Genomic DNA, 26,920 nt, shown 5'->3' with positions numbered 1-26,920 from the left:
ACTCTGTTCCATCCAAATGAAACTTGATGCAATGTAAAGGCCTCTTAGCTCTTTGAGTCACCATGAGCTTCCTCCTTCAGGCCCTCTCACGTGAGACATTCCAAGTCATGGTGAGTGTGTTCAACAGGAGCTCATCTCGTGAGCAAGTGCATGCAACCACTTTACATATTACCTGGGAGTCCTCATCACCTGGTAGATTAGGACAGAAGGCCTGGATCAGATCCTGCTCTGCCTGGGCTGGAGATTTAGTGGAGTAGATTCAGGCTACTCAATTGGGTTGGGATAGAGCTAGTAAAGACTGGCAGGGAGCACGACCTTCCCATACCTCCCAGGAGCCCTCCTCGAGTTGGGATGATGTCATACAGGAGAGGAAGGGTCTGGCCCCTCCAGCAGCCCCTGGGAGCTCCACAGTGGAAAAGACAGGTCAGAGTCCATCTTTGAACACAACACCAGTATATTTATGTGCACAGATATGAAACAGAAGAGACAGAGACCAACAGAGACACAGCAGGCAATGGATTCACAAACCAGTCAGATGCCTTTCTCAAGAGCTGACTAGGTGGGGACCACAGCCCCACTCACCCCAGAGGCTCCCTCCCAAAGCTGAGGCCTGCAGCTCTGCCAGGTCTGGGTGGCCTTGGCCACCAGGGCCAGGCCTCTGGCCTCTGCTCCCAGCTTCTGGATAGCCCAGAGCTTCATAAACACATTCTCACCGACCCACCCAGCAAGTGCCTTCCTGGGAGACCCCATACAGAACAAGCTAGTGGCCAGCACAAAGGGCCCTCCCTACATATTATTGCTGAGAATAAGCATAGGCCATTGTGACTGGCTGGCATTGAGGAAGGGACAGGGCAGGAGGCCTAGCAGACATCCAAAGCAGCTCAACCATGCATGTTTGTGATATGTAACTCGGAGATTCTGCCATGGCCAGTGGAGTGGCTCAGGATTCCAGAGACTCATAAAAGGCCAGCAGACCCTGCACCAGCACTCCCAAAATGCTATCAACAGCGGGACTAGCATCACACTGAACTTCTAAGCCCTGGGCACTAAGGAAATGGAGCCCAGAAGATACACAGTAGAGTTGAAGTATGGGCTGCCTGTAGAGGGATCCAAGCCTGCAGTTCCTGTGGTCAGGCCATGTATTGTAACTTCCCCTAGCTAAGGGGGGGAGGGGCCATACGGAGGGGGTTGCTCTGTGTTCCATAAGGAGTCATAGGAGCAACTGAGGGGAGGGCACCTAAAGGAAGCAGATTTGTAATGCTGAATGTTGCCAGGCACACAAGCCGACTCCAGGAACTCCAGGGCTTGGGATTTCGAGGACATGGAAAGAACTTGGTGCCAGGGAATGCCTACAAGGCAACATCTTGAGTGGTAAGACCTGGGGTGGGGGGGCTCTCCCAGGGCTTTTGGGCTGGCATTAGGGAACTCTTCGGCTGGCAAGAGCTCAGCAAATTGATCACCAGATTCATTCAGAAGGAGGTTGTTCACACAGGAGATTGCAAGAGATTGATAGCACAGAGCTGGGGGAAATCACTGTCCAGTGATTTCCACCTACAGATGGAAAGCAAATACTCCCTCCCTCAAGAAAATCAGAAACTGGGGTCACAAAATCAAATGCAGGGCTCGCCACCCATTGTGTGCAGTTTGAGATTTGAGAACCAGATTGGGAACCACCTGGAGACCTGTCCCCAGACAGAACTGCAGGGGAAAAAAATGCTACCAAAGGCCAAGTCTCCAAGCCTTTCTCTGGACCCAGACATCAGATGGTAGCTAGCTTCCCTGGCTGGTGTGGTCTGTATGACCCAGACAGAACAACGTAGGAGGAGATTCTTTTTAATTATCTAAATGCTAAAAGAAAGGAAAGGTTAGCGTTCACCTCCTAATCCTAGGGTGACCAACAGAGCATGTCTCACAGGATGGCCCACTTGCTTATAGACCCCTTCCCTCAAGAATGAGGGACAGAGCCCAAGAGGGCCCAGAATGAAGATCTTACCTGTCCACTGCCAGCATTGGACCTGTCATGAAGGGAGGGGAGCCAACCGAGATGACGATGCCCATGAATTGTGGCATGGCTAATACTGTTGGAGGGACAAAACTCAGTGGGTCAGCCTTGCTGGAAGGGTTGGAAAAGGGGCAGCTCTGAGATTTTGCTGCAGAGCTGGGCCATGGTAGAATCAGAACCCATCCATTGTTGTAGAGGGAGGCTCCAAAGAGTCCTCTTTCGGTTCCTCATTTCCATAGAGCTCCTGGCCCCTAGGAAGCTGATGGGCTTGAAAATCCATTTTCAAAGTCAAATATGACCTGGAGCTTTGCTTTTTTCCCCCATGGAACTGATTTGTCTCTAGGCTCCCATTGGGATCCACAGGGGCCCTCTCAGCTGAGCTGTGCACTGGGGAATAAATACTATTTTCAGTAGGGCCCCAGCAGGGAGAAAGCACTGCCCCAGCTCCCCACCACCACCACCACCAGAGCTGGGAGACAACTTAGAATCTCCCCTAGGCATCAGGCCAGTGAGAGAATGGCAGGTGGGGAGGGGGGGGGGTGAGGGAGGAAGGCTACAGGCAAGCAGAGGTGGAGGTCTGTCTCAGGGCTTCACCTATGGCAGCTGCTGTGTTGGCAAGGGGGTTGAGAACATGGGATGGGACAGTGACTGATGTGGAGAAAAGGGCAGCTAGTGGCAAAGGCCTTGAACATAAGAAAGAGAGAAGGGGAAACGCCACCGAACACACGGGGATGAAAACCTCCAAAAGCCCAAGGTTGGTGGGAATCCAGCACCATGGGGGTGTGGGGAGGGGGAGGGGGGCCCCAAAGGGCCAAGGGAGCAGCATGGGGCCCTGGGGGAGGAGAGAGGAGCAGAAGATGGTTCCCCAGCCTTTGCACACCATCTCAACCACCAAGCAGCCTCCTGGCCGCCCAGTCAGTCTGAGGCTGCAGCGTAGAGGCCCCCAGGGAGGTATTGGTTGCAAGCAAGCACCTGAATATTGCCTAATGGAACCAGCCAAAGCCCAGCGAAATCCATACGGGAGGTGGGCAGGTGGCTACAGAGGTAGCCATAGCCTCCTTGGGCTTGCCTCCCACCTGCAACCCCAGTCTCAGTGTGTCTTAGCCAGTAACAGGCCCGCTGCTTCCCAAGTCCATCCTTGTAGTTCCACCGTTGCTCAGCCACAAACCTCTGGCTGGCAGCCCCATGGTGGGCTGAGCTGGGCTGAGATTCGTGGCCCTTCTCCAAAGTCCTTCTGTGGCCCCAAGATCATCCTTCCATAGAGAATACGGGGGCCGTTTGCTCTACCAGGGGGAGGCCCAGGGCTTGTGCTGAACAGCTTGGCCTCTCTGTCCACGAGTTCCATGAGGGAGCCCACCCCCACCCCTCTCCAGGCCCCGCCCCCGTCAGTCAGTCTTGATGTGGCCATTGGCCAGGGCTGGAGGGCCACTGGGCTCCCCAGGCTCCGCGTCCTTGTCAAAGCGCAGGCGGAGGGTGTTGCGAATGATGAACTGCTCCATGATGAGGGCCCCACAGAACCAGGGCACCGCGTATTCCAGGGTGATGAGGCCCATGAAGTCAAAGTCGAACTGGGAGTAGTCCCAAGGGCAGGCGTTGAACTGGCGCAGGAGGAGGCCCGTGGTGAACTCCCACAGGTAGGTCCAGAGCGTGTAGATGAGGCAGCGCACCAGCAGCGGGCAGCGCGCGCGCAGGCGCAGGTACATGCGCTCCACGATGAGGATGGAGGTGCCGTAGATGAACAGGGCCCAGACGCTCGTGACGCCCGGAAACTTCCAGTTAAAATTCACCACGAACTCCCAGGCCGCGGTAAACATCACCTCGCAGAAGTAGCCGTGGATGGCGTACAGGTACCAGCGGGACAGCGCGGTCAGGGGCTCTGCAGAAGCCATGGCGCCAAGTGAGGCCTGTTGCTGGTGACACGGGAAGACATGAGGGAGGGCGTCACCTGGTTGTCCTCCCTAGGCCAGTGCCTGGAGATTGCAAACCCACCTTTCCCTTTCCATCATCCCAAACAGGAGCTCTAACTCCCCCACACCCTCTTCCCCCCAGTCCTGCCCACCATTCTTTCCATCTCTGAGTACCCCAGATATCTATCTATCTATCTATCTATCTATCTATCGATCTATCTATCTATCTATCTGTCTGTCTATGGAGTACCATGTGTCTGAATGAACCTGTGTCTGAATGAACCCCCTCCTCCTCCTTCTCCTCCTTCTCCTTCTTCTTTTTATTTTTTTGTATAGTACTGGGGCTTGAACTCAGAGCCTCATCCTCTCCCTGGCCTTTCTCAGTCAAGGCTAGTGCTCTACCACTGAGCTACATCTCCACTTCTGGCTTTTTTGCTGGTTAACTGCACCTACCAGTTTCACAGACTTTTCTGCCCCAGCTGGTTTCAAACTACAAACTACTCAGCTTCTAGAGAAGTTAGAATTGCAGGTGTGAGCCACTAGCACCTGGCTCCCTTCCTTTAGAAGGCTGAGTAAATTCCACCAGCTGGGATATTTTGTTTATCCACCTATCTGTTCATAAATACCTTGGGTTGCTTCCACCTGTGAACTGCTGGGAATAATGGTACTGTGATTATGAGTGTACAAACATCTCCTCCACACCCAGATCTTTTGCTCTATGCCAGAAGTGGAATTACATGATAAATTCTAAGGTTATTCTACGGTTGCCTTTTTGAAGAACTAACATACTGCTTTCCACAGTTGACATTCTAGGACCAATGCACAAATGTTCCTGTTTCCTCTGCATCTTTGCCAACATTTTTTTTCCTATTTTCTTGACAATGACCATCCTAATGAAACACCTAAAGTTGTATCTCCTTTTCTTCACTTTTTGTTGTTGTTGTTGTTGTTTTTGGTCGGTCATGGGGCTTGAACTCAGGGCTTGGGTGCTGTCCCTGAGCTTTTGTGCTTAAGGCTAGCATCCTACCACTTTGAGCCACGGTGCCACTTCTGGTTTTCTGGTAGTTAATTAGAGATAAGAATCTCATGGATTTTCCTATCAGGCTGGCTTCAAACCATGATCCTCAGATCTCGGCCTTGTGAGTAGCTAGGATTATAGATGCAGTTACCTGAAGCTGGCATTTCACATTTGTTTTTCACTGCTACATTGGATGAAGTCTTAGTGTTAAGTTTTGAGTGTCGAGGGGAAGCAGTGGGCTGACAAACCTTTTTCTCCTTCTCCCTCCTTTTCAAACCTCATTAGTTTGTATGGTCTTGCTCCCATCTTTTCCTGCTTCCCTGAAGTCTGTCCTGGACAACTGGCCTCTAGCTTTTTCGTCGTATACCAGACAGGGTCTTGACCATTCATTTGGCTCATTATCAGATGCTACCATATGTACTGAAATGTATTTATTGTTGTTGTTTTTGTGCTGGTCCCAGGGCTTGAACACAGGGCCTGATCATGGTCCCTGAGCTAGCACTACACTTCTGCCTTTTTGGTGGTTAATTGCAGATAAGAGTCTCATAGACTTTCCTGCCCTGGCTGGCTTTCAAGCAAAATCTTCAGATCTCAGCCTCCTGAGTAGCTAGGATTATAGGTGTGAGCAACTGGTTCATACCTGGCTATACTGTTGGGGGTTTTGTTTGTTTGTTTTAAAGACAGGGTCTCATTATGTAGCTCAAGCTGGCTTCTGAGTGCTGGGATTATAACTGTGCAGTTTCTACTTTTGTTTTTTTGATGTACAAGCCTTTATGACCAACTAGCCTGCGAACTCCTTGAGGGCACATTAGTTTATAACCTTGTTTTGTAGCTGCTGGCATAGCCCTCTGCTGAACATGAGCCTAAATAACATGGCCTTTTTATGCAGAGAAAGATGTGGGAGAGTTCAAGGGTTGCATCAAGAACAGGATGGTCTGCCAGCTGCCAGAGGACACTTGGCTTGATATCTGTCAATCTCCTCTCCAAGATGGGGGTGAGGACAAAGGTTAAGAAGGCACCTGTGGACTGGGAAGGTGGCTCAGTGGTAGTATGCATACATGAGGCCCTGGGTTTGATTCCTTAGCACCACATAAACAGAAAAAGCCAGAAGTGGTGCTGTGGCTCAAGTGGTAGAGTACTAGCCTTGAGTTGAAGAGCTGAGGGACAGCACCCAGGCCCAGAGTTCAGGCCCCATGACTGACAGAAAAAAGAAGAAGAAGAAGAAGAAGAAAAAGAAGACACCTGTAATTCACCTACCAGCTGGGGATCCTGGCATCATCTTTTGGCTAATACAAGCTTCATTGTCACAATAGCTAACTCACCGTTGTGCGGCATTTACATTCTTCCTAGCACTTTAATTATACTTGTTTTCACTAGCTCTTAATTAGGATTCATGTGAAACACAGGTAGTTTTATAGTGAGTGAAGCAGTGTCACTTAGAGAAGAGTAATGATTTGTCTTACATCCTGGTTCAGTAAATGGAAGAGCAGAGACTAGAACAGATTTCTCTCTCTCTCTCTCTCTCTCTCTCTCTCTCTCTCTCTCTCTCTCTCTCTCTCTCTCTCTCTCTCTCTCTCTCTCTCTCTCTGTGTATGTGTGTGTGTGTTTAAACAAGTTCTCACTGTGTAGCTCAGCCTAGCTTTGAACTCTCAATTGTCCTGCCTCAGCCGTTCAGTTACTAGAGTTAAAGTCATGTTGCAAACATACTTGGCTACTTAGAACCAATATCTCCTGATTTCTACTTCAAAACTCATCCTGTTGCACCTAACTACCCATCTCCATACCAAGTATGCATCACATCACTACTCAGATGGCTGCCCAGCTCCTAATGAAGCATTACAGCATTCTTGGTCTGACATTCAAGACTTTATGATCTTGCCCTATGCTGATGTGCATCCTGTTCATTCTATGTGATGTGCCCTCTCCTCTCACCTCTACAGGCTCAAACCCAGTGTCCAGTTGATCTTCAAACAAAATATCTCCTCCTCTTCTAAATTTCTACAGCACTTCCTCTGTCTTTTTTCTTCCTTCCTTCCCTCCTTTCTTCCTTCCTTCCCTCCTTTCTTCCTTCCTTCCCTCCTTTCTTTCTTTCTTTCTTTCTTTCTTTCTTTCTTTCTTTCTTTCTTTCTTTCTTTCTTTCGTTCTTTCTTTCTTTCTTTCTTTCTTCCATCCTTCCTTCCTTCCTTTCTTTCTAAATTAGTCGTAGGGCCTGAACTCTGGGCCTGGGCACTGTCCCTCAGCTCTTCAGCTCAAGGTTAGCACTCTACCACTTGAGCCACAGTGCCACTTCCGGCTTTTTCTGCTTATGTGGTGCTGAGGAATCGAACCCAGGACCTCATGTATACAAGGCAAGCAGTCTACCACTGAGCCATCTTCCCAGCCCTTTTTCTTTGGTACAGAGTATTTTGTTATATTGCTAACATCCAGTCCCAAGCCAGACCTTTCTTTTCTGTACCTACAACATATTTTTCTTTGTACATCTCCACCTGAAATGTCCCATAGGCACCTCAAACTCCTTTCCAATCAAACTCAATCTTTCTCCCTCCCATTCCATCCTGACTAATGGTACCACCAAGCACTCAGAAACCAGAGGCCGTGAATAACTCCAGCATGTTCCGTCATTTCCCCACACTACCCAGGGTTCCAGAGAGTAAGGACCTGTCTGTCTGGTTCAGTGCTGAATCTCAATGCCTGGCACTGTGCCCAGCACACACATACGCATTCAACAAAGGAATGAAGATGTTTCTCAAGCAGTTACTAAATGCCACCTGACAAATCAGCCCAAAACTTGGTGACCTGAATCACCTTTTACTACTCAGTTCACATGTGTATGGATTAGATCTTGCCTGGCATGATTGTGAGGGTGTGAGTCATCAGAAGCTCTGTTCTATGCTTGGCTGGGGAAGTTGAGCTGGGGTCTGTCCCTCTGTTCCATAGATACACTCAGTACATCCGGCATACTCAGCATGTGGTATGTGCATTCATTTTACAGGACTTGAGGTCTCTTTAGGTTTGTGTGTATGTGGCAAATTTAGAGTACACAGAAAATTGTGACAAAACATCATGTGTGATATAACCATCTAGATGTAGTTGTTGCTAAACTTTTCTGTATCTTTACATGAATGCGCACCTTTGTAAAATCAGTCATGTGTTTGGAGTCTCCTTTCTCTTACCATTATATGAAATATTCTAGCAGCTGCTAATGCTAGCTTCAGATAAATCATAGCAAAGTCAGTACTATGTGTCACACAGAGGGCAATGGGGTCAGGGGTCATCGGGGTTTGTGACAGGTGGAAAGGTCATCCCAAGGACTAAAGATAGCAATGTCAAGATCCAGAGGACAGGTTCTGAGGCAGAAGAGTCTGGAATGGCTTTGCCAACTCTCCCTAGGAGTGTAGGTGTTAAAAGCCCACTAATGGGCTTTACGTGGGAGAAATAATCATAGTGGCATTTTAGAAATAATTCCTTCTGTTGTTGTTTGAGACAGAGTGTCAGGTTGTACTGAACTCCTTGAATGCATCCCCAACAGCAAACCATCACCAAGGGATAGATATGGAGCCTCTGAGCTCAGCGGCCCAGATCCTAACTGCCCGGGCTAGAGTCTGGCCTGATAGGCTACCTCTGTGGAATCTTTTGGGGAGTTACCCAAATGCCCCAAACCTCTGTTTCCTTACAGGAGAAGAACAATAGGAATAACTACCTCCAGGGTTTTGTGAGGCTAAATGAACTCATAGACATGTACTATCCAATATAGCAACTGTTCCCGAATGGGTACTGTCCTTCCTGGCCCAGAGCCAGGCATCTATATAGCCTTTCTTTCTTTTTTTGGGGGGGGGGGCGGTCATGGGGCCTGATCTCTGTGCCTGGGCTCTGTCCCTCAGCTCTTCAGCTCAAGGCTAGCACTCTACCACTTGAGCCACAGCGCCACTTCCAGCTTTTTTTTTTCTTTTTTGCTTATGTGGTGCTGAGGAATAGAACCCAGGGCCTCATGCATGCAAGGCAAGCACTCTACCACTGAGCCACCTTCCCAGCCCTATATAGCCTCTCTTGGTTCAAGGGCCATGTCCTAACTGAGGAAGAATCACAGTGCTCTTGTCCTCACCAGTCTCAGGACAGCTTTCCCTACGAGCCGCAAGGTCTTTACCCTACCCAGAGTGCCAAGCCAGTCAGCCAGGCAACACTGACGAAACAGTAACCTCACACACAGTCTAGGAGAGCTGCCCACTTCCCTGTGACTGAATTGAGGTGAAGGGCCAGCCCTGAGGATCAGGCTTGGAAAGAAGGTAGAATAAAAGGGTGGGCATGCCAAGAACAGAAGCTCACTTTATCCTGAAACCCCTCTTTAGGCAAAGAGATTGACTCCAAGGAAATGCAGAAGAGGCTGACAGCCCCTGAGACCTGTGGCCCAGGCACAGGGATACAGAGACCACTCGACCTTCTGCCATGACTTGGCTCCTTGGAACTTAGAGCTGCCTGCCTGACCTGCACACCCATCCCTGGCCCTCTCTGGGCAAGGGAGACGTGCTCCCAGGATCCTGGGCCGAGAAAGGGGTTTCCCAGTCAGTGTTCTCCTACAGCAGCCTGATATGACTACATGGATCTTACTCAGGCCAGCCCCCCATCTTGATGCTGATTTTGAACCCTGCTCTCTTGCATCTGATCTCATCTTCCTTGGGAGGTCAAGAATGGTTTCCTAGCTGGTGAGAAACCACAGGCTCCAGTCTTTCCTAGGTGATCTGGAAGAGCTAGATTCCAAAACCCTCAGCAGAAGTAAGATGAAAGGGTGAAAAGGTGCAAACTCAGAACAAGAGGAAGAACAGGGGGAGCCCCAGGCCTGGGTTCTTTTTCTGGACAGCAGGAAGTACTTGTAAAGATGAGACAGAAGCATACCTAGGCAAGGTCAGATCTTGTCTGAGGGGTTGTGCCAGGAAAACACAGTTGGTGCTCTCAAGAAGAATGAGGTCAACTGAAAGACCTGGCTGGGGAAAGAAGATGGGACTTCAGACAAAGGAACATGAGACAGTGTTTGGGGCTTGGATGCTTGGGGTAGGGGGTGGGAGGATGGAAGATACTAAGATTAGAGCTGGGGCTCTGGCTTGGGAGTATGTTCAGAATTCAACTCCCAAATCTATTTTCTTTTCCCTTCCTTCCTTCTTTCCTTCCTTCTTTCCTTCCTTCCTTCCTTCTTCTTCTCTCTCTCTCTCTCTTTCTTTTGTGCTAGTTCTGAGGCTTGAACTAGCCAGCCATGGTGGTACACACAGGTAATCAGAGAGGAGGATGAGGCAGGAGGATCACAAGTTCAAACCAACCTGAGGCTTGAACTCAGGGCCTGGGTGCTGTCTGTAAACTTCTTTTTTGCGCAATACTAGCTCTCTCCAACTTGAGCCACAGCTCCATTTTCAGCTTTTTGGTGGTTTGTTGGAGATGAGTCTCACACACACACACATTCCTGACAGGAATTGTTGGCTTCAGATCTCAGCTGTGTCCAGCTAGCCAATCTTATTTCTGACAATCACAGAAGCCGTGGCTAGACCCTGAGCGAGGAGAGGCTCACCACCCTCTTCTGGGCTCTAGTCTCCTTAAACTAACCCCCTTTCCCTTGGACCCCTTCCAATACTTCCTTACTCAGCCCGGGAATCAGAGTCCTGGGAAATCCTGAGCAAGAGGAACTTGCAGCTTGGTGGGTGTTGGCTTCTTTCTTCTGGTGACAAACAGCCATCCTGAGGACTGTGATACAAGGAGTGGACAGCCCAGAACAGAAAGTTCAAGTGTGTAGGCATGCGTGAGAAGGGCTGGAAGCAGGAAAAAAGCTTTTGGAGAGCAGTGATGACTTAACACGCAGAAGTTTGGGAAATAATGATTCTGAGAAGCCCTTGCTGATGAAGAGCCTGAGAACAGGGAATCCCGTGAAGGGCCAGAGCTCCAGGTGACTTGTCAGAGAACTACCTATTGTGGCAAAGCGGAGAAGTCCCTAGGAGAATCTTACCTGCTCCTCTTAGAACCTGCTAAGCTCTGCCACAGTGTGGCAGAGAAAAGTGAGAGCAGAGCAAGCAGCAGAGACTGACAAGGAGATGGCCTTAAAAGACTACGACAAGCTGTAGGCAAAGCCAGACGGAATGATTGCCTTTGGTTTTGCCAAAAACTCTCATCTTGTTCCAGGAAGCTGAGTGCCCACAACACAATGACTCTGGGAATTTTTGTCCCAAGATGCATCTTCCTGGAAAAATAGACTTGCCTGCATGCAATTAGGCTGGCCACACCATCCACTTCCCTCCCAATCACTACATTTCCATGTTCTAGGGAGACACACAGCACTCCTAAGAGGCCCTGGGGACAAGGCAGTGAGATTCAGCTTTAGAGACCTCAAGTCTGTCTCTAGCTAGGTCTGTGCTTGGGGAGAGGAGAGTCAACAAGAGAAGGATAATTATTCCATATCTGGGGTAAGTTAAAAGTTCTAAAATTGTTGGGTGCCAGTGGCTCAGGCCTGTAACCCTAGCTACTCAAGAGGCTGAGATATTAGGATCATGGTTCAAAGCCAGGCTAGGCAGGAAAGTTTATGAGATTCTTATCTCCAATTAACCACCAAAAACTAAGAAGTAGAACTATGGCTCAAGTGGTAGAGTGTTAGCCTCAAGAAACAAACAAACAAAAGAATGAAAGAAAGAAAGAAGAAAAGAAAGAGAGAACAAGAAAAAAAGGAAGGAAGAAGAAAGGAAGGAAGGAAAAGAAAGGAAGGAAGGAAAAGTTCTAAAATAATTCTGAGCTAGGCAGCTGGGAAGGTGGCTCAGTGGTAGAGGGCTTGCCTTGCATGCATGAGGCTCTGGGTTTGATTCCTCAGCACCACATAAGCAAAAAGAAAAAAGCCAGAAGTGGCACTGTGGCTCAAGTGGTAGAGTGCTAGCCTTGAGCTGAAGAGCTGAGGGACAGCGCCCAGGCCCAGAGTTCAGGCCCCACGACTGGACCCAAAAAAAAAAAAAAATTCTGAGCTAAACTTGTAGCAAAGGTAGTGTGAGGAGGAAAACAGCTTTTCTCTAGGGCCAGAAAGGAAGCAAGAGGGGTGGGGAACCTGTGGCCACTGGCTGGGTATGCTTGCTATGGGTATTGCTCAGGACAGATTTGAGGAGGAAAGTCCATGAGACTCTTATCTCCAATAAACTACCAGAACAGGCCGGAAGTGGTGCTACGGCTCAAGTGGTAGAAGGCTCACCTGAGCTGAAGGACAGTGCCCAGGCCCAGAGTTTAAGCTCTCTCCACCCCCACCCCCGTCCCCCGCAAAAAGAAAAAAGCTGACCCTCGCAGGACCATGGCAGCCCTCAGAGCCTCAGTGTAAGAGCCATTCTTGCCAGGGGGTGCATTACCCAGAGCTTTCCTTACTGCCAGCCCTGCTGTGGAAATGCCAGCCAGGAGCAATGGCCTGTGTGCAGCTGCCTAGAGGAGCCATCTGCCCAGAGTATCAAAGACAACTGCTCCACACAGGATTTTAGAGGGACTCAGAGAGTAACCAAATTCCTACCTGGAAGCATGGGCGAAGGTGGCAAGTGGGCTTGGTGAGTGGAGCCAATGCTAGCCTAGAGGTCCACAAGCCTCAGGGTACAAAGGGCACCCTTCAGATGGGATCCACAGGCTGAGCATCTGAGTATACATTAGACTGCTCTTCTCAGACCTCCATATGACTTCTTCTCTGTTGTTCGTCTATCTCAGCTCAGCTGTCACCCCTGAGGCCTTCTCTGGCTCCCCAATCCAACATAGCTCATGTCTTCCCATCTTTTTATTTGTTTTTGGAGACAGGGTCTCACTCTTATCCCTAGCTGACCTGGAACTTGCCATCTTCTTACCTCCGCCTCCTGAGGGCTGGGATTACAGGCATGTACCACCATGTCCAGTTATTCCCTACCACCTTATTTTCTTCACAGCATTTTGCTGCTTATTTATGGTATGTCCCAAATTGCAATGGAGGACGGGGCTTTGTTTTCTTCAATTGGGGTAACTTCAACAATACTTGGGGAATAGATGGATGGATGGCTGGGCCTAAACAGGCCCAAACCCTTAAATACTGATTAGGCAGTTGTAAACCACTAGCTGGCTCAGCTTTTCTCCTCTCCTCATCTTGAGGAATATAGCCCTTAAATTTTTAATTCTAGCATTTAAAAATAGCTTTATTGTTTTTTTTCAATTACTAAAACAACATGAGTTCACAGCTGAAATTTAAATATTATAAAAAGGAATGACTTAGCAAGCAAAAGCCTCTTCAATCCCACATCTTAGAGAAAGCCACTTTTAATGTCTATAGTCGATCCCATTAAATAACTTTAAAAGAATTCAATCCATGCACCATTGAAAGGCAAAGCACTCATCACAACACCAAACTAACAGCCACGATCATTTCCTCTGTACAATCCCTCCTCATGGATGAGTTTCACAGTCCTCACAACATGCTTGTTCTATACAACCTGCCATTTTTACTTAGAACTTTTTCAAAGTTGTAATAGAGCCTGCATGCTCATTATCAAAATGACTATGTGATATTCTACCAAGTTGAAAACTGTAATTAGCCAAGATACTCAAATGAAACCATTATTTCCCATTTCCACCATTCCACTATTTCCTCTATTAGAGATGACACCCCCGAAATTCCTTGTATTTCGGCAAGAGCCATTTGCTTTTGGGGGACTATTTCCTAATGAAAGATTTCTATTTTTTTTTCATTTTTAGACAGTACATCATTATGTAGCACCGGCTGACCTCAAAATTACCATCTGCTTGCCTGAGCTTCCCCAAGTGCTGAGATTACAGGTATGTACCACACCACTCCTGGCCCTATTGAAATATTTTTAATGAGTTAGTTCAGGTGTGGAATCACTAGATCAAGGTGTACAACAGTCTTAAGGACAATGCTGTAGATTTCTCAAAGGACCTCCATCACTGCGGGGGGGGGGGGGGGGCGGTCCGCGGTGGGGGGGGAGGGGAGGAATAGACCTTACATCTGAGTCACTACATTCCCTTAATGGCCTCATGGCTGACTCCCTACTCCCAATCCCCCTCAAGTCCATGCTGGGTCATACCACTCAGGCTACAAATATATACAAGAGGACTGTTTGAAAGACCTGTTAATCACAACCTGGGCTTGAAAGCCCAAAGCTGAGCATGAAAAAAGCTTCTGCTCCTGAGCTGCAAATGTGTATCTGGAGAGTCAAGATCTGCCCACAGCTGAGAAATAACCCAGTGACCCCTTTTCCATCTCCTCCCAGGCTCCTGCACAGAGGCTCTGGGCTCCCATGGACCAGCCCACAAGCTCCCAAAAGCCTGTCTGCATAAGACCACCAAAGCACTAGCTCTGTTTTCCCTACCTTGCAAGGAGCTCTTTTCCTACTGGTCTTAGACCCCACTGTTGGACTGTCTGCTCTGTACAGATATAACAGCCTTCAGGCCAAATGGACTTTGTTGGGGCTTGGGACTACAGCGAATTGTTATTTTTTTAAGCACTAAGGAAACGTTAGAGGGACTAGGAAGGTGGATAAGTGGTTGAGTGCTTGCCTTGCATACATGAGGCCCTGGGTTCAATTCCTTAGCACCACATAAGCAGAAAAAGCCGGAAGTGGCGCTGTGGCTCAAGTGGTAGAGCACTAACCTTGAGCTGAAGAATAAGGGATAGCGTCCAGACCCTGAATTCAGGCCCCACGACTGACAACAAAAAAAAAAGAAAGAAAGAAAGAAAAAGAAAAGAAAAGAAAAGAAACGTTAGAGGCAGAGGCTTGGGGTGGGGGTGGGGTGGAGGAGAAGAAGGGCCAGATGAAGACAGAAATGGTTCCTTGGTCAGAGGTCTTTCACCCTACATGGGGTTTCTCTGGTTTTAGGAAGAGGTGCTGCTGAAAAGCAAAAGGACTTGCTCCTCCTGGCTTCTTGAGCGGTCATTTTCATTTTATTTTATTTTTTGCGGTTCTGGAGTTTGGACTCAGGACCTCTTTCTTGTTAGACAGGTGCTCTACCACTTAAACCATGCCACAGCCCTTGTGCAGAAGCCATCTTTTTGGCAGTATGGGGGTCACATTTTTGGTAGCTAAGTTTATTCCACAAATTCCCTTCTCTAGGAGGGACCCTAGATATTCTACTCAAGGTCTCTTGGACTGTACTATAAGAATTGCTCATGGCAAAAGAAGCTCAGGAACAGTACCCAGGACCCGGGTTCAAGCCCCAGGATTGGCAAATACAAAAAGAAAAAAAGAAAGAATTGCTTATGGCATTGGAAAGAATCTTCATTCAAGGATAGGCACACATCCCACTGCACAGAAGTAAAACCTGATACCCTAAGTCCACAAGAGCCTATTGATGAGAAAGAATGCAGGAATGGCCTCTCCCAGGTGCTAGTGCCTGGCTTCACTTATGTCAGTCAGTCTGGGTCTGACCCAGTTTTTAGATGTCAGGTGGCTGCAAGATGGCTCCAACAGTGACATGGCCTGAAATGTTCCATTCTGCCTAGCCGTTCTAGAACTGTAGCCACATGACAAGCCCTTGGACAGACTGAGAACTGAAATCCCTGGACTCATGCCATTTCAGATGCGACACTGAATAGACAAACAGGCAGGGGCATTTTTTTCATGTTTTGGTGCCAAAACATACTCACTTATCTCAGCCTTGAGTGAGTGGTTCAGAACTGACATCAGGATCACTGTGTAGGCGAGCTCTGGCTTAACCTTTGTCTTGGTGCCACACCAGGGATCAGCAATGTGGGCAAGTATCAGCCCCAGGGCTCAGCTGATCCTTGGCTTCCATGTGCCCCTGGGAACAAAAGAAGAGGCCTTTGTAAACTTAATCTTCCCCAGCCCTGAGCCACTACACCAGCCAGAGATTCAGGTGCAAGGCCCAGTGTTCTATAGCAGCCCACCAGTTCCCTTCCTCTCCTGGAACCTGCCATCTCGTCTCTGCGGTCCTGTCTGCTCATGACTGGTGATAATCACGCCATGAGAGCCTGAGCTGGTTCTTGGCCAGTCCACATATGGGGTCAGGACTTAGGACCTCTTGTGTCACGAGTGAATGAGTGTGTACACACTTGTAAACCTGAGACAGAATATAATTTTAAAATCTAGCTTCATTCTTAGCTTCAAATGACACTTTTACCTCGCAGTGGGCACATCTGTTATCAAGGGCAATTGAGAACCTCATAGAAGGCACACATTGTAGGACATCTGTTTTAGAATTTGGGGAATCAAATATAATCACACACAGAAAAATAAAAGGCAAACAAAAGATGTGCTAAAACCCTTTACCTGCAATCCACCATCCTAATATTTATCTCTTTATATATATTTTTAACCATGATTATTGTTAAGGCCCTTACTATTTATATTAACAACTGGCTCTAAACTGATATAAATCTTACTGCATAGTTTTACTACATGCATGTTTTTAATAATACCCCCAAGATTTGACCATTTGTTTTTGGTTTTTTGGTGCAGGCCCTGGAATTTGAACTCAGGACCTGGGTAATATCCCTGAGCATTTGTGCTCAAGGCCAGCTCTCTACCACTTGAACCACAGCTTCACTTAGGCTTTTTTGGTAGTTCATTAGAGATGAGTCTAGTGGGTTTTCCTGCCCAGGCTGGCTCCAAACCACAAGATCCTGGGATCTCAGCCTCCTAAGTAGCTAAGATTACAGGCGTGAGCCACCAGTGCCAGCTGATTTGACCATTTGCTAGAGAGGTCAACATATTTTGTTGTATCATGTACACAGATGTAGACTTCCCTTGGGAACCCCCTTGACCCAGAGCTTGCACAAACCCAAGAGGAGGGCTCAGCCCAGCAAGGTGGCTTCAGTGAGAACAGTGTGTGGCTGATGACAGCCCCATCCCCCTCTCCACTCAAGAAGGGTAGGCCACAGAGGTGCCAGCTTGTGCCAATGCCCACATCCAGCTCCTTCCCTCTCCCTCCTCCAGACTTTTAACAGATACAAACCCTTTCTCTCCCTTTGTCCCCTAAGCTGATAACTTGAATGGGAGGAGAGCAAAGAAGGAAAAGGGAAAGGGTTCAGGACTTAATCTCACTATGTCAGGTAGATTTGGGGGTGCCCCTGGGCCTCCCCTTGGGGCTTCTGTGCAGAGAAAAGTGAAAGTCAGGTATGAAGCGCAGTGGTGGCTGTGCTCGGCCTTGCCTGGCCCTGGCCCTCCCCAGCCCTTCCACAAACAGGAACCTCCAGCTCACCCCCACTGTACATCCTCCTCCCCTCTCCCAGTCTGCCAGATGAGGGGCAGGGGTCACCCTGGCACATACCTATCAGCTGGAAGAAAGGGCCTTAACGAAGTATGCCTGATAACTTCTACTACCAGCACCACTGTGACACATGGCCTAAGATGTTTAGTCTTACTCATGAGCCCTTCCCCTTCCCCGGGGCCCTCAAAAGACCACAGCAGAGCAGGAGACAAAACAGAAACGGAAACCAAAGACCACATCCTGCCAGTGGAATCTGGTGGTGCTACAGTCAGGCCTGGAAGCCTGCTGTTGACTGAACTGCTGTCCTGAAAGATGAAGGCACAGTGGTTAGAGCAGGTCCCTCCAGGAACCAGCCTCTGGCTGGATACCTGCTCTGCTTCCTGGTCTGCAAGCCTTTGCCCAAGGAGTGGATGAGATGCTAGTATAGCAGGATTTCCACCTCTTCCTGGAAGAGCACAAGCCATCCCTACCTCCCTCTGACTCTCCCTGTCCTTCTAGAGCAAGTGCCAGTGGACAGAGCTCACCAAGCTCCTGGTAGATTACAGGACCCCAGCTAAAGGTCTGTGGGGAATAAGAATGTGGGAAGGGCCCTTTAAGCAAGGAGCCTGTTGTGGAACTTGAGCTTTTCTAGTGCATCATCTCACGTTCAGCACTCACATGGGAGTGACAATAATATCTCCAAGACTTGATATTTGTGTTCCACTTTAGGAACAAAAACACAGGCTCAGGAGAGTAAGGGATCTGGCTAAGTACACACGTTCAATGCAGATCCCATTCCTCAGATTCCATGTGCCTCCCTGGAGCCCTGTACAGAACCCCTTCAAAGCATGCTCCTAGGATATGGACCATGCTTCCACTCACCCATCTGAAAATCACTCCATGTGTCTGTCTCCCCATCATGTGATGAATTCCTGGAGGCCACAGAATTTCTGTTGAATGGGCAGATAAGCAGGGTAGACAGGGCCCAGCTAAATTCTTGAGTGATAACCGCTCCTAGTAATGACTGGAATTAGTCTCTAATTTCTAAAGCATCACGGAAGAGCTGTCTCCCAGAAACATACTTACAATAACCAAGGCTGTCTCTGAAAATGCCATCACACTGGCTGAGGTGCAGAGAGATTGAGTAGACGGGTTGGGGGGAACATGAAAAAAAAAACACACACAGGGAGACCTGGAGGTGTGGCTCAAGTAGCAGAGCACCCCAGACAGGCACCCTTGGGGCCATTTCAGGTTCCTAGATTGTCAGGGGTCCAGACTAGCTCAGACTGAAAAACAATAGTGCCTATTTTCTTATTTCTACAACGAGCAGGCAATCTCAAAAGGCACAGCCAGTTTTCACTCACAAGGATTGATTTCCCAAAGAGGTTTAACCAGCAGCTGCTGGCAGGAAATTCCTCTGTATCATTTTTTTCTCCTCTGTAACTATTTAGGGTAAGCTGGGCTTGCAGGATTCAGTCCAGTTCTCTGACCGGAACTTAAATCTTCCCCAGCCCCCATCTCCATGTCCTGAACCCAAGACTGGAGCCAGAATGGATACAGGCAAGCAAACACCATCCTAAACATTTACCTTCCCATTCTCCTCTTCTCAAACCTCCCAGAAAAAGATAAAGCACTCTCCTTCACAACACAGAATCTTTCTCAAATGTATGGGACTTCCCACATACTTCCACCCAGTAGCTCTCCAAGAAGACAGCTGCTTATTCCAGAATTCATCATGATGGATGCTCCCACTACAAGATAATGCCAGATGCTTGCTTTTGAGGGCTCAGTCCCATAATACTGCCCCTCCAGATGCCAATCACAAGCAATAACAAGTTATCACCTGTATTTCTGATAGGCGGAGTGCAAATCAGTTCCCAAGACCCCTATTTGTTCCCTACTTGGTTGTCTGGTTCCTGGGACAACCATATGAAAGAAATGAATGTAGAAAAATACAGGGACAGGATTTACACTTGGCTACCTCCCAGTACCTCTATGTTCAGCCACTGGGAGCACAGCAAATACTGATGTCCGAGAGTTCATATCCTTAGAGGTGGGTAGATGGGGCTAGATGGTCCAACCCTCTAATCTCATCCTTTGGTCTTTTGGTGTATGGCCCAGGCCAGGCTAGTTGAGGGTTCCAACGTAAGGGCTTTATTTGTAAAAACTCAGGTGCTACCAAAAGTTCCCATTTTCAATAACACAAGAGTCTGTGACAGGAACCTGGACAAATAACAACTAGATCTCTTAAAATATATGCTTCCTTATCCAGGTGCCCACAAAGTAAAGAGAAAATTCCCAAAGACCCATTAGGGAGCCCTCTGGTTCCTCCAAGTCCTTAGTTCTTCTCAGATAACCCAGAGCAATTGCTTTTACTCATCCTGGTAGTAAAACCAACCCTGAAGACTAATGGAATTGGCAACTTCGCAAACCACAAAGTGACCACGCACAGCTGCAAATGCAATTGGTCTTTCAGTCCTCCAAAGGACAAGTGGTATTTGGCCCCTTAGAAGCAAGGAAGAGACAGGGAAGTGGGTAGAAATGGCAGTTGGAGTCCCACTGTACTTGTCCTTGTCCATCTACTTGGTCCCCTCACTCTAGGATTGGACCATGGATTTCCCTGCCTACTCTACACCATACCTCTGTCTTCTCCTTCATTTGGAGGCCACCTTGTCTATCAACCTTCCTCTCCTTCCTTCTTCCTCCCCATGTAGTTTATTGTACCTTACCTGCTTCTTCCAAGTCCCTCTCTGAGCAAACCCTGAAGGGCCAACTCCTATACCTGGGAGGTTGGTCACTGGCCTCTTTCCTTCCCCCACCTCATCCTACTCCCTGGCACTGAGTTGCTCCTGCTTGCTGTCTGATAGGCGGGACAGCTGCTAGGCTCTCTAATTAGCTGCCTGGCCACCTTCCCAGAGCTAGGCATGTGTTACAGTAAAGAGCTTCCTTCCCGCCCTTCAGCCATAATCCCCCATGCAGATCCCATCAGGCCACAGCCAGGGGGCTAGAAGCCTTGTCACATGAGGCCAGCAAACCTTCTCCTGTCAGCCAGAAAACAAGAGAGAACAGCCTCACACTCTCATTGACAGCATGATCTGGAGTTTATCTGGGTTCTTCCCATGACTGTCCATGTCCTTTAGGAACAAGGACTTTGCCCTTTGTCACCTCATCAGAGCAGGCAGAGTCGGAGGGTCTCTTGGAGTATAAGGCTGGACTGATCCACCAGTGGGTCACTAATGCTCTGCTTCTACAACTAAGCCACTCAGTTCAAGAACCTGTTATTCAAGGTATTGAGTTCCAGCAGTACTCATGGAAGGACAGACATAGTACAAGGTGTAGATAAGACAGTGCTCCTGCCCTGACCCTCCCCTCCCTCAGATTGATGGAAACATGATGAATGAGTAAACAATCTATCACTCATGTTCTGCTGTGAAGAAGGGAAAAGGCTATATTCCGGAAAGCTAGTCTTTCTCCCCTCCTTTCCTTCTTTTCTTTTCTTTCTCCATTGACTACTTAAACCCAGGGGCTCACAATTGCTAGGCAGTTGCTCCAACCACTTGAGCCATGCTCCAAACCCTATTTGAAGGTTCTGATAATTTTTCCCAGAGCTGACCTAGAACTTTCAGCTCAGCTACCTCTACCTAGTGTGAGCACCTTGGATTATAGGTAAGTGTTCCATCATGACTAGCTAGGGAGAAAGATATTGGTAGCATTCAGGCATAGATAGGAAAGATGAGAAGAAATCATTCAAAGAGCTTAGGGAGAGGGAATAGTAGGTGAAGAGAATCTTACATCAGTGCAAGGTAAATAGTTTGAGAAATATTAAGGCCAAGTGATAAGACTGTGTGCTAAGTATAAGGCCCTAGCTTCAAAAGGATCAAAGAAAAAAAAGGGAAGGAAGGAAGGAAGGAAGGAAGGAAGGAAGGAAGGAAGGAAGGAAGGAAGGAAGGAAGGAAAATAGCAAGGCCAAAGCAGTTGGTATCGGTATGGTTCAAGGGCAAGGAATGGGGGCACCATCATGGTAAAACATCAGATCATCCTGGCTCCATGATTGTCTAGGGATGGATATATGCTCCAATAGGAGCCAATCCTGAGGTTCTGGTTGGAATGAATGAAAAAGAATGCTACAAGAGGCTACTGCCGTAACTAAATCCAGCACTAGATCCAACATGGTAGGCTAAAAGCCAAAGTTCCTCACCACCAAGCAGAAATTAAACTGCTTATAGGAACTTCAGATAAATCAGGATTAGAGATAATAGTCAAATTTCTCACCTAGTCAAGTTTCATTTTTGTTGATTTTGTTTTATTCTGGGTTTTTGTTTCTGTTTTGTCTTCTGCTGTGCTGGGGCTCCAACCCCAGCTTCACCCACAAACAGGACATTTCAGTTAACACAATGGAGTCCCCTCTGCTTTAATTTTTTTTTGGGGGGGGGTCCAGTGTGGGGCCTGAACTCTGGGCCTGGGCGCTGCCCCTCAGCTCTTCAGCTCAAGGCTAGCGCTCTACCACTTGAGCCACAGCGCCACTTCCGGCTTTTTTCTTTTTGCTTATGCGGTGCTGAGGAATTGAACCCAGGGCCTCATGCATGCAAGGCAAGCGCTCTACCACTGAGCCAACTTCGCAGCCTCTGCTTTAATATTTTAATTAAAGAAGTTACCTGGGACGGGGGGGGGGGAGGAATTCTGGCCCTCAATCTTTATAGAGCCCACTCCCCATGTCATCTCAAGGTTAAAATGTGAAGCGCAAACAAGATACAATAGGAAAGGCAGAGGACCAACTTCACAGGTAATGCCTGTGCAACCTCTGTGCAATGGCCACAAAGGAAGGCCATATGCTTTTTATTTTATCCCTCCTCCCCGTCTTCCCCCATGGGATAAAAATCCCAAGACCCAACAGTTTCCAGGTAGTCAATCCTTACCTGAACTGTAGAGTATTAGTAAACTGGGAGCATTGGCTGCTAGATTTTTATTAATTTTTTTTGTGATTCTGAAGATCAAACCCAAGGGCTTCATACTTGAACCGCACATCTACTTCCAGCTTTTTGTGGTTTAATTGGAGAAAAGAGTATCACAGACTTTCCTGCCAGGGCTGGCTCTAAACCACAATCCTCAGATCTCAGCCTCCTAAGTAGCTAGGATTACAGGCATGAACCACTAGCACCTCTCTCAATTTTTTTTAAAGAGGGACTAAAACTAATAACTCTACAATATCTATTGCTGACCAGACAGCCTTTCAAAAATGGGCTTCTCGCCAACCTCCACAAGTAGATGAGACCGAAATCCCAATTTACAAGTGAAGCTCAGAGATTAAGGGACAGCTAGGAAATGACAGGGCCAAGACCTTTACCAGTGCTTTTTCCCCCTTACAGTACCCATGACAGATAGGGAAGTAGAGGCAGGAACTAGAGGGACTGACTGGATTTGCCTATGGTAATGGGCCACTTACAGTTGACAACTGTTCCTCACACAATCTGTCCCCTTAGAGTCTTTTGGAGATCACCCATGGGCTGGGGTATACCTAAAGATGTACCCATCACAGCTCAGCTTAGAGGGTGCTACAGGAAGACTATAGTACACGAGATACACCTGGGAGTGTGGTAGGAATCAGAACCCAAATGTATGGCATTCTTCCTAGGCAATGAGAGGAAGGGTGTAATACAAAATGTATTTTAGAAAGCCATCTGGACCAGGCCCTCCTTATCTATGCATATCTATGTCCTGGATAATACTTGACTGAAGGGCAGGTGTTCTCTGGGAAAGATTGAAGAATGAGAGTCGAGCTGTGGCAGGTGTGAAGGCTCCACCTGACCCACCCAAACAGTCCCTTTCCTGTAAATAAGGCCCATAGGAAAGATTAGCATGCCCTGGGCTGAACCCTAACTCCAGCCATATCAGGCACTTTTACCATGAGCCTAAGCCCAGCAATCCTGCTCCCCACTCAGCCACTTGCTGGACAGCTCCATCTACCTAGAAAACACCCAGCCCTGCAACATTCTCAAATTATGGCTCCAAACAGCAGTTAGGCAAGAGTAATTAAAGGGAATGTTATCTCAGTCAGTCTCTCATTAGCCACATAATTAGACTGCTGAAAATAATTAACATTCCTCTTGACAAAGGAAACAGAGGACCCATTACATTCATTAGGACAGCCTCACCAGCCTGAGGAAGGCTGAGAAAACTCATCACCTTTCAGTCTAGCAGGTGACACAGCACACTTGGTGATGCAGACTAGCCCTGGGACAGGCTGGTGGACCAGCTAATGCATGTGACACACCTTGGTGTATCTATTACAGATGATATTAACACACATATAGCATGGAGAAAAACAACTGGAAGGAAATGCTGGCCCGTGTCACAATAGCCACGGGCATGCATTTGCTTCCCCCAAAGCCCTAGAAATGACAGAAAACACATCATCGAGGAAGAATCAATCTATTGTAGCACCAGAAAACTACAAGGAATTATAAGGGCTCCCTGAATCCAGAAGGCAGATGGGAAAACATAGAGGAGAACTATAAAATAATAAAAATAACAATAATAGTACTGACCTCACATACACATATGTGACCTTGTTCCAAAAAATCTGCTCTATTATCTCATTTAGCTCTTACAAAAATGTTTTCAACTGGACATTATTATTACCTTATTGTGTAAGTAAGACTCAAAATGGTTGCATTCTTTCTCAGTGTCACAGGGCTAATAAGTGGGCGGGCTAAGATTCAAACCCAGTCACTAGAGGAGAGGGGCAAGGGATCATCTGATAGACTCACCTCTGCCACTACCCAGCAGACACATCCACCTACTTGTCTACAACCAGGGGCAACTGGAACTAGTTCTTATGATTAGAGAGATAATCAGAAAACCCCAAAGATACAAGGAACCCAGTTCACAGGGTTTACCTAACACCAAACAGAAACCAGAGCTGTTAAACAAGGACCGAGTTTAAAAATAGAAGTTCTAGCTAGGAAAAAAACAACAACACAATTAATAGTGACAACAGAATGAAATGTGTTTTTTTAAGTATTATTCATGCCAGGGGTGGGTGGCTCATGCCTGTAATCCCAACTATTCAAGAGGCTGAGATCTGAAGATTGTGGTTCAAAGACAACCCAGGCAGGAAAGTCCATCAAACTCTTATCTCCAATTAACCATCAGAAAACTGGAAGTGGAGCTATGGGTAAAAATGGTAGACCGCTAGCCTTGAGCAAAAGAGCTCAGGCAGGAACACTGCTGAGGCCCCGAGTTCAAGCCCCACAAGCAACCAAAAAAAAAAAAGTATTTCTTATATCCTGAGGAACAAGCAGGACTACCAGGGCAAACAAGGCTGTTAAATTAAGCTAAATAGTTTAGACATGAAATAAATTTCTCTTCAGTATTAGAAAAGTTATTATTATTATTTTTTGGGGGGGGGTCCAGTCGTGGGGCCTGAATTCTGGGCCTGGGCGCTGTCCCTCAGCTCTTCAGTTCAAGGCTAGCGCTCTACCACTTGAGCCACAGCGCCACTTCTGGCTTTTTTATTTTTGCTTATGTGGTGCTGAGGAATCGAACCCAGGGCCTCAGGCATGCAAGGCAAGCACTCTACCACTGAGCCACCTTCCCAGCCCCAAGAAAGGTTATTATTTTTATTTATTTTCTTTTAGCTGGAAGTCAAGCATAGGAGGAAGTTGGTTATTTTTCTTTTTTAATGCCTAGTACAAATAGATACTCATAAGGTTTTGGTGAATAAACCATGTTGCAAAGCCAAAGGTAGGTGGCTCACACCTGTAATCCTCGCTACTCAAGAGGCCAAGATCTGAAAGTTCAGGTTCAAAGCCAGCCTGGACAGACAAATCCAAGAGTCTGTTTTCTCCAATTAAACAGCAAAAAACCCCCTAGAACTAGAGGTGTGGTTCAGATGGTAGAGTGCCAGCTTTGAGTGAAAAGGCTAAGCAAAAGCACAAGGCCTGACTTCAAGCCCCAGTACTGGCACATTCGTACATATAGGTACACACACACACACACACACACACACACACACACACACACACACACACACACACACACACACACACACACACACACACACACACACACACACACACACACACACACACACACACACACACACACACACACACACAGGCGGTGAATCCTGTCCTCTATTCTTACCAAGACTGGTCCATGTGGACCATAATTTGATGGTACCCAAGCATACACACTTGTCTCTTCTCTCTAGTCCTCTGCTTAGAATTCCCTCCACCTGCAATGCCCTGCTCTCTCCTCTACGTTGACCTGCATCAACCTGACCTTCAAGCCCTCCACAATTACCCTCCAGTGAGATGAAAACTGAAAAAGAAAAAAATTACTGGCACCTAACTTAACACCACAATCCCCTTTATCCCTCTTCCTGCAAACTCCTAAGACACCTTTCCTCAGCTGCTTAAGCGGCATCTCTCCTCCAGGGTTGTGGCCCAGCTCTAGGGGACTCCCCTGTGCAGTCACAGTATATTGCCCTTTACCTTTCCGTGAGTCCAAGTCTTTCTCACCCTGCTCTATCGCAGGCAGCTTCAAGAGCCAGAGAAGACACGAAGCTCCTTTTTATACCTCCGTGATATACAATAAAGCTGAGTAGCCTGCGCAATAACATTCTTCTATATTATTTGCATGCATGACAAATAAGCATTTGTTTCTCATGACCAGTCAGCAGAAAATAATTGTGAAGTGGTGACTCAACTGAGTTGAGCTCAACACATGCAGGTTCTTCCACATGGGTGGTGTTCCCCCAAATGGACTTGCCTGCCTAACAAGTGCAGTGCCCTGAGTTCAAACCCCAGTACTGCTAAAACAAATGAAAGCAAAAAAGGGATTCATTGCCAGTGGCTCACACCTGTAATCCGAATTGCTTAGGAAGCTGAGATCTGAGGGTTGCATCAGAAACCAGCCCGGGCAGGAATTTCTGAGACTTTTATCTCCAGTAATCTACTCAGAAAAAGCTGGAAGTGATACTGTGGCTCAAGTGGTGGTATAGTATTAGCCTTGAGCACAAAGAAGCTCAGGGACAGCGCCCAGGCCCTGAGTTCAAGCCCAGGACTGGTAAAAAAAAAAAAAAGGACTAACTGAAGCATGGCTCAAGTGGTAGAGCACCTGCCTAACAAGCACAAGACTGTACGTTAAAAACCCCAGTACACCCCAACACACACATGTAATCCTAGCTACTCAGGAAGCTGAGATCAAAGCCAGCCCAGGCAGGAAAGCCCATGACACTCTTACCTCTAATTAACCACCAGAAAACTGGAAGTGGTGCTGTGGCTCAAAGTGGTACAGCACTAGCTTTGAACAAAAATGCTTAGGAATATCACCCAGGTCCTGAGTTCAAATCCCACAACCAAGGAAACAAAGTGGATGGTGGGAATGGGAAGGATATAGACATATGAAGGGCAAATCCAGTACTTATCAGATGTCTTCAGTGGGTATAAACGTTTCAGCTATTGGACTTCTACCTGTCAAAATGTTCCTCAAAGGGCTGGGAATGTGGCTTAGTGGTACAGTGCTTGCCCAGAAGTGGTGCTGTGGCTCAATGGTAGAGTGCTAGCCTTGAGTAAAAAAGAAGCTAAGGGACAGTGCCCAGTCCCTGAGTTCAAGCCTCGGGATTGGCAAAAAAAAAAAATGTTCCTCAAAGGCATAGTTCCTCCCTCCCTTTTCTTGCTTCTCCATCATTTTATTCCTTTCTCTTCCCAAGATCAGCAGTGTTGCAGGAGGCGTCCATCCTAATGTCAGAAAACAGGGTTAAACTTTGAGAACTATCCCTACCTAATGTATTCTCCAAGTATTGAC

The 26,920-nt window shown here is 47.6% G+C and overlaps 1 protein-coding gene across 6 annotated transcripts in view; it reads right to left on the bottom strand.

Annotated features, from left to right (window-relative positions):
* Positions 1 to 436: 436 nt before the first annotated feature.
* The window catches only part of Tmem229b (transmembrane protein 229B), a 43,975-nt gene continuing 17,491 nt past the window's right edge, over positions 437 to 26,920 (bottom strand). For 2 of the 6 annotated variants that reach the window (XM_070031625.1, XM_070031606.1), the window contains exons 2-3: positions 15,549 to 15,703; positions 437 to 3,912 (exon numbers count right to left, since the gene is read on the bottom strand). In XM_070031625.1, coding sequence (XP_069887726.1) covers positions 3,388 to 3,891 — 504 coding nt within the window. In that variant the 5' untranslated portion in view covers positions 3,892 to 3,912; positions 15,549 to 15,703 and the 3' untranslated portion in view covers positions 437 to 3,387. Of the gene's footprint in view, positions 3,913 to 15,548; positions 15,704 to 17,191; positions 17,247 to 17,992; positions 18,125 to 26,920 lie in introns of those variants that run through there. The other 4 variants (XM_070031589.1, XM_070031597.1, XM_070031616.1 and 1 more) reach the window with 4 other exon arrangements.

The sequence above is a fragment of the Dipodomys merriami genome, unplaced genomic scaffold (assembly GCF_024711535.1).
Source record: "Dipodomys merriami isolate MVZ:Mamm:240054 unplaced genomic scaffold, mDipMer1.0.p SCAF_1, whole genome shotgun sequence".
NCBI classification, from domain to species: Eukaryota; Metazoa; Chordata; class Mammalia; order Rodentia; family Heteromyidae; genus Dipodomys; species Dipodomys merriami.
Note: the sequence above shows the minus strand (reverse complement) of the source record. Positions and strands in the feature narration are given on the sequence as shown.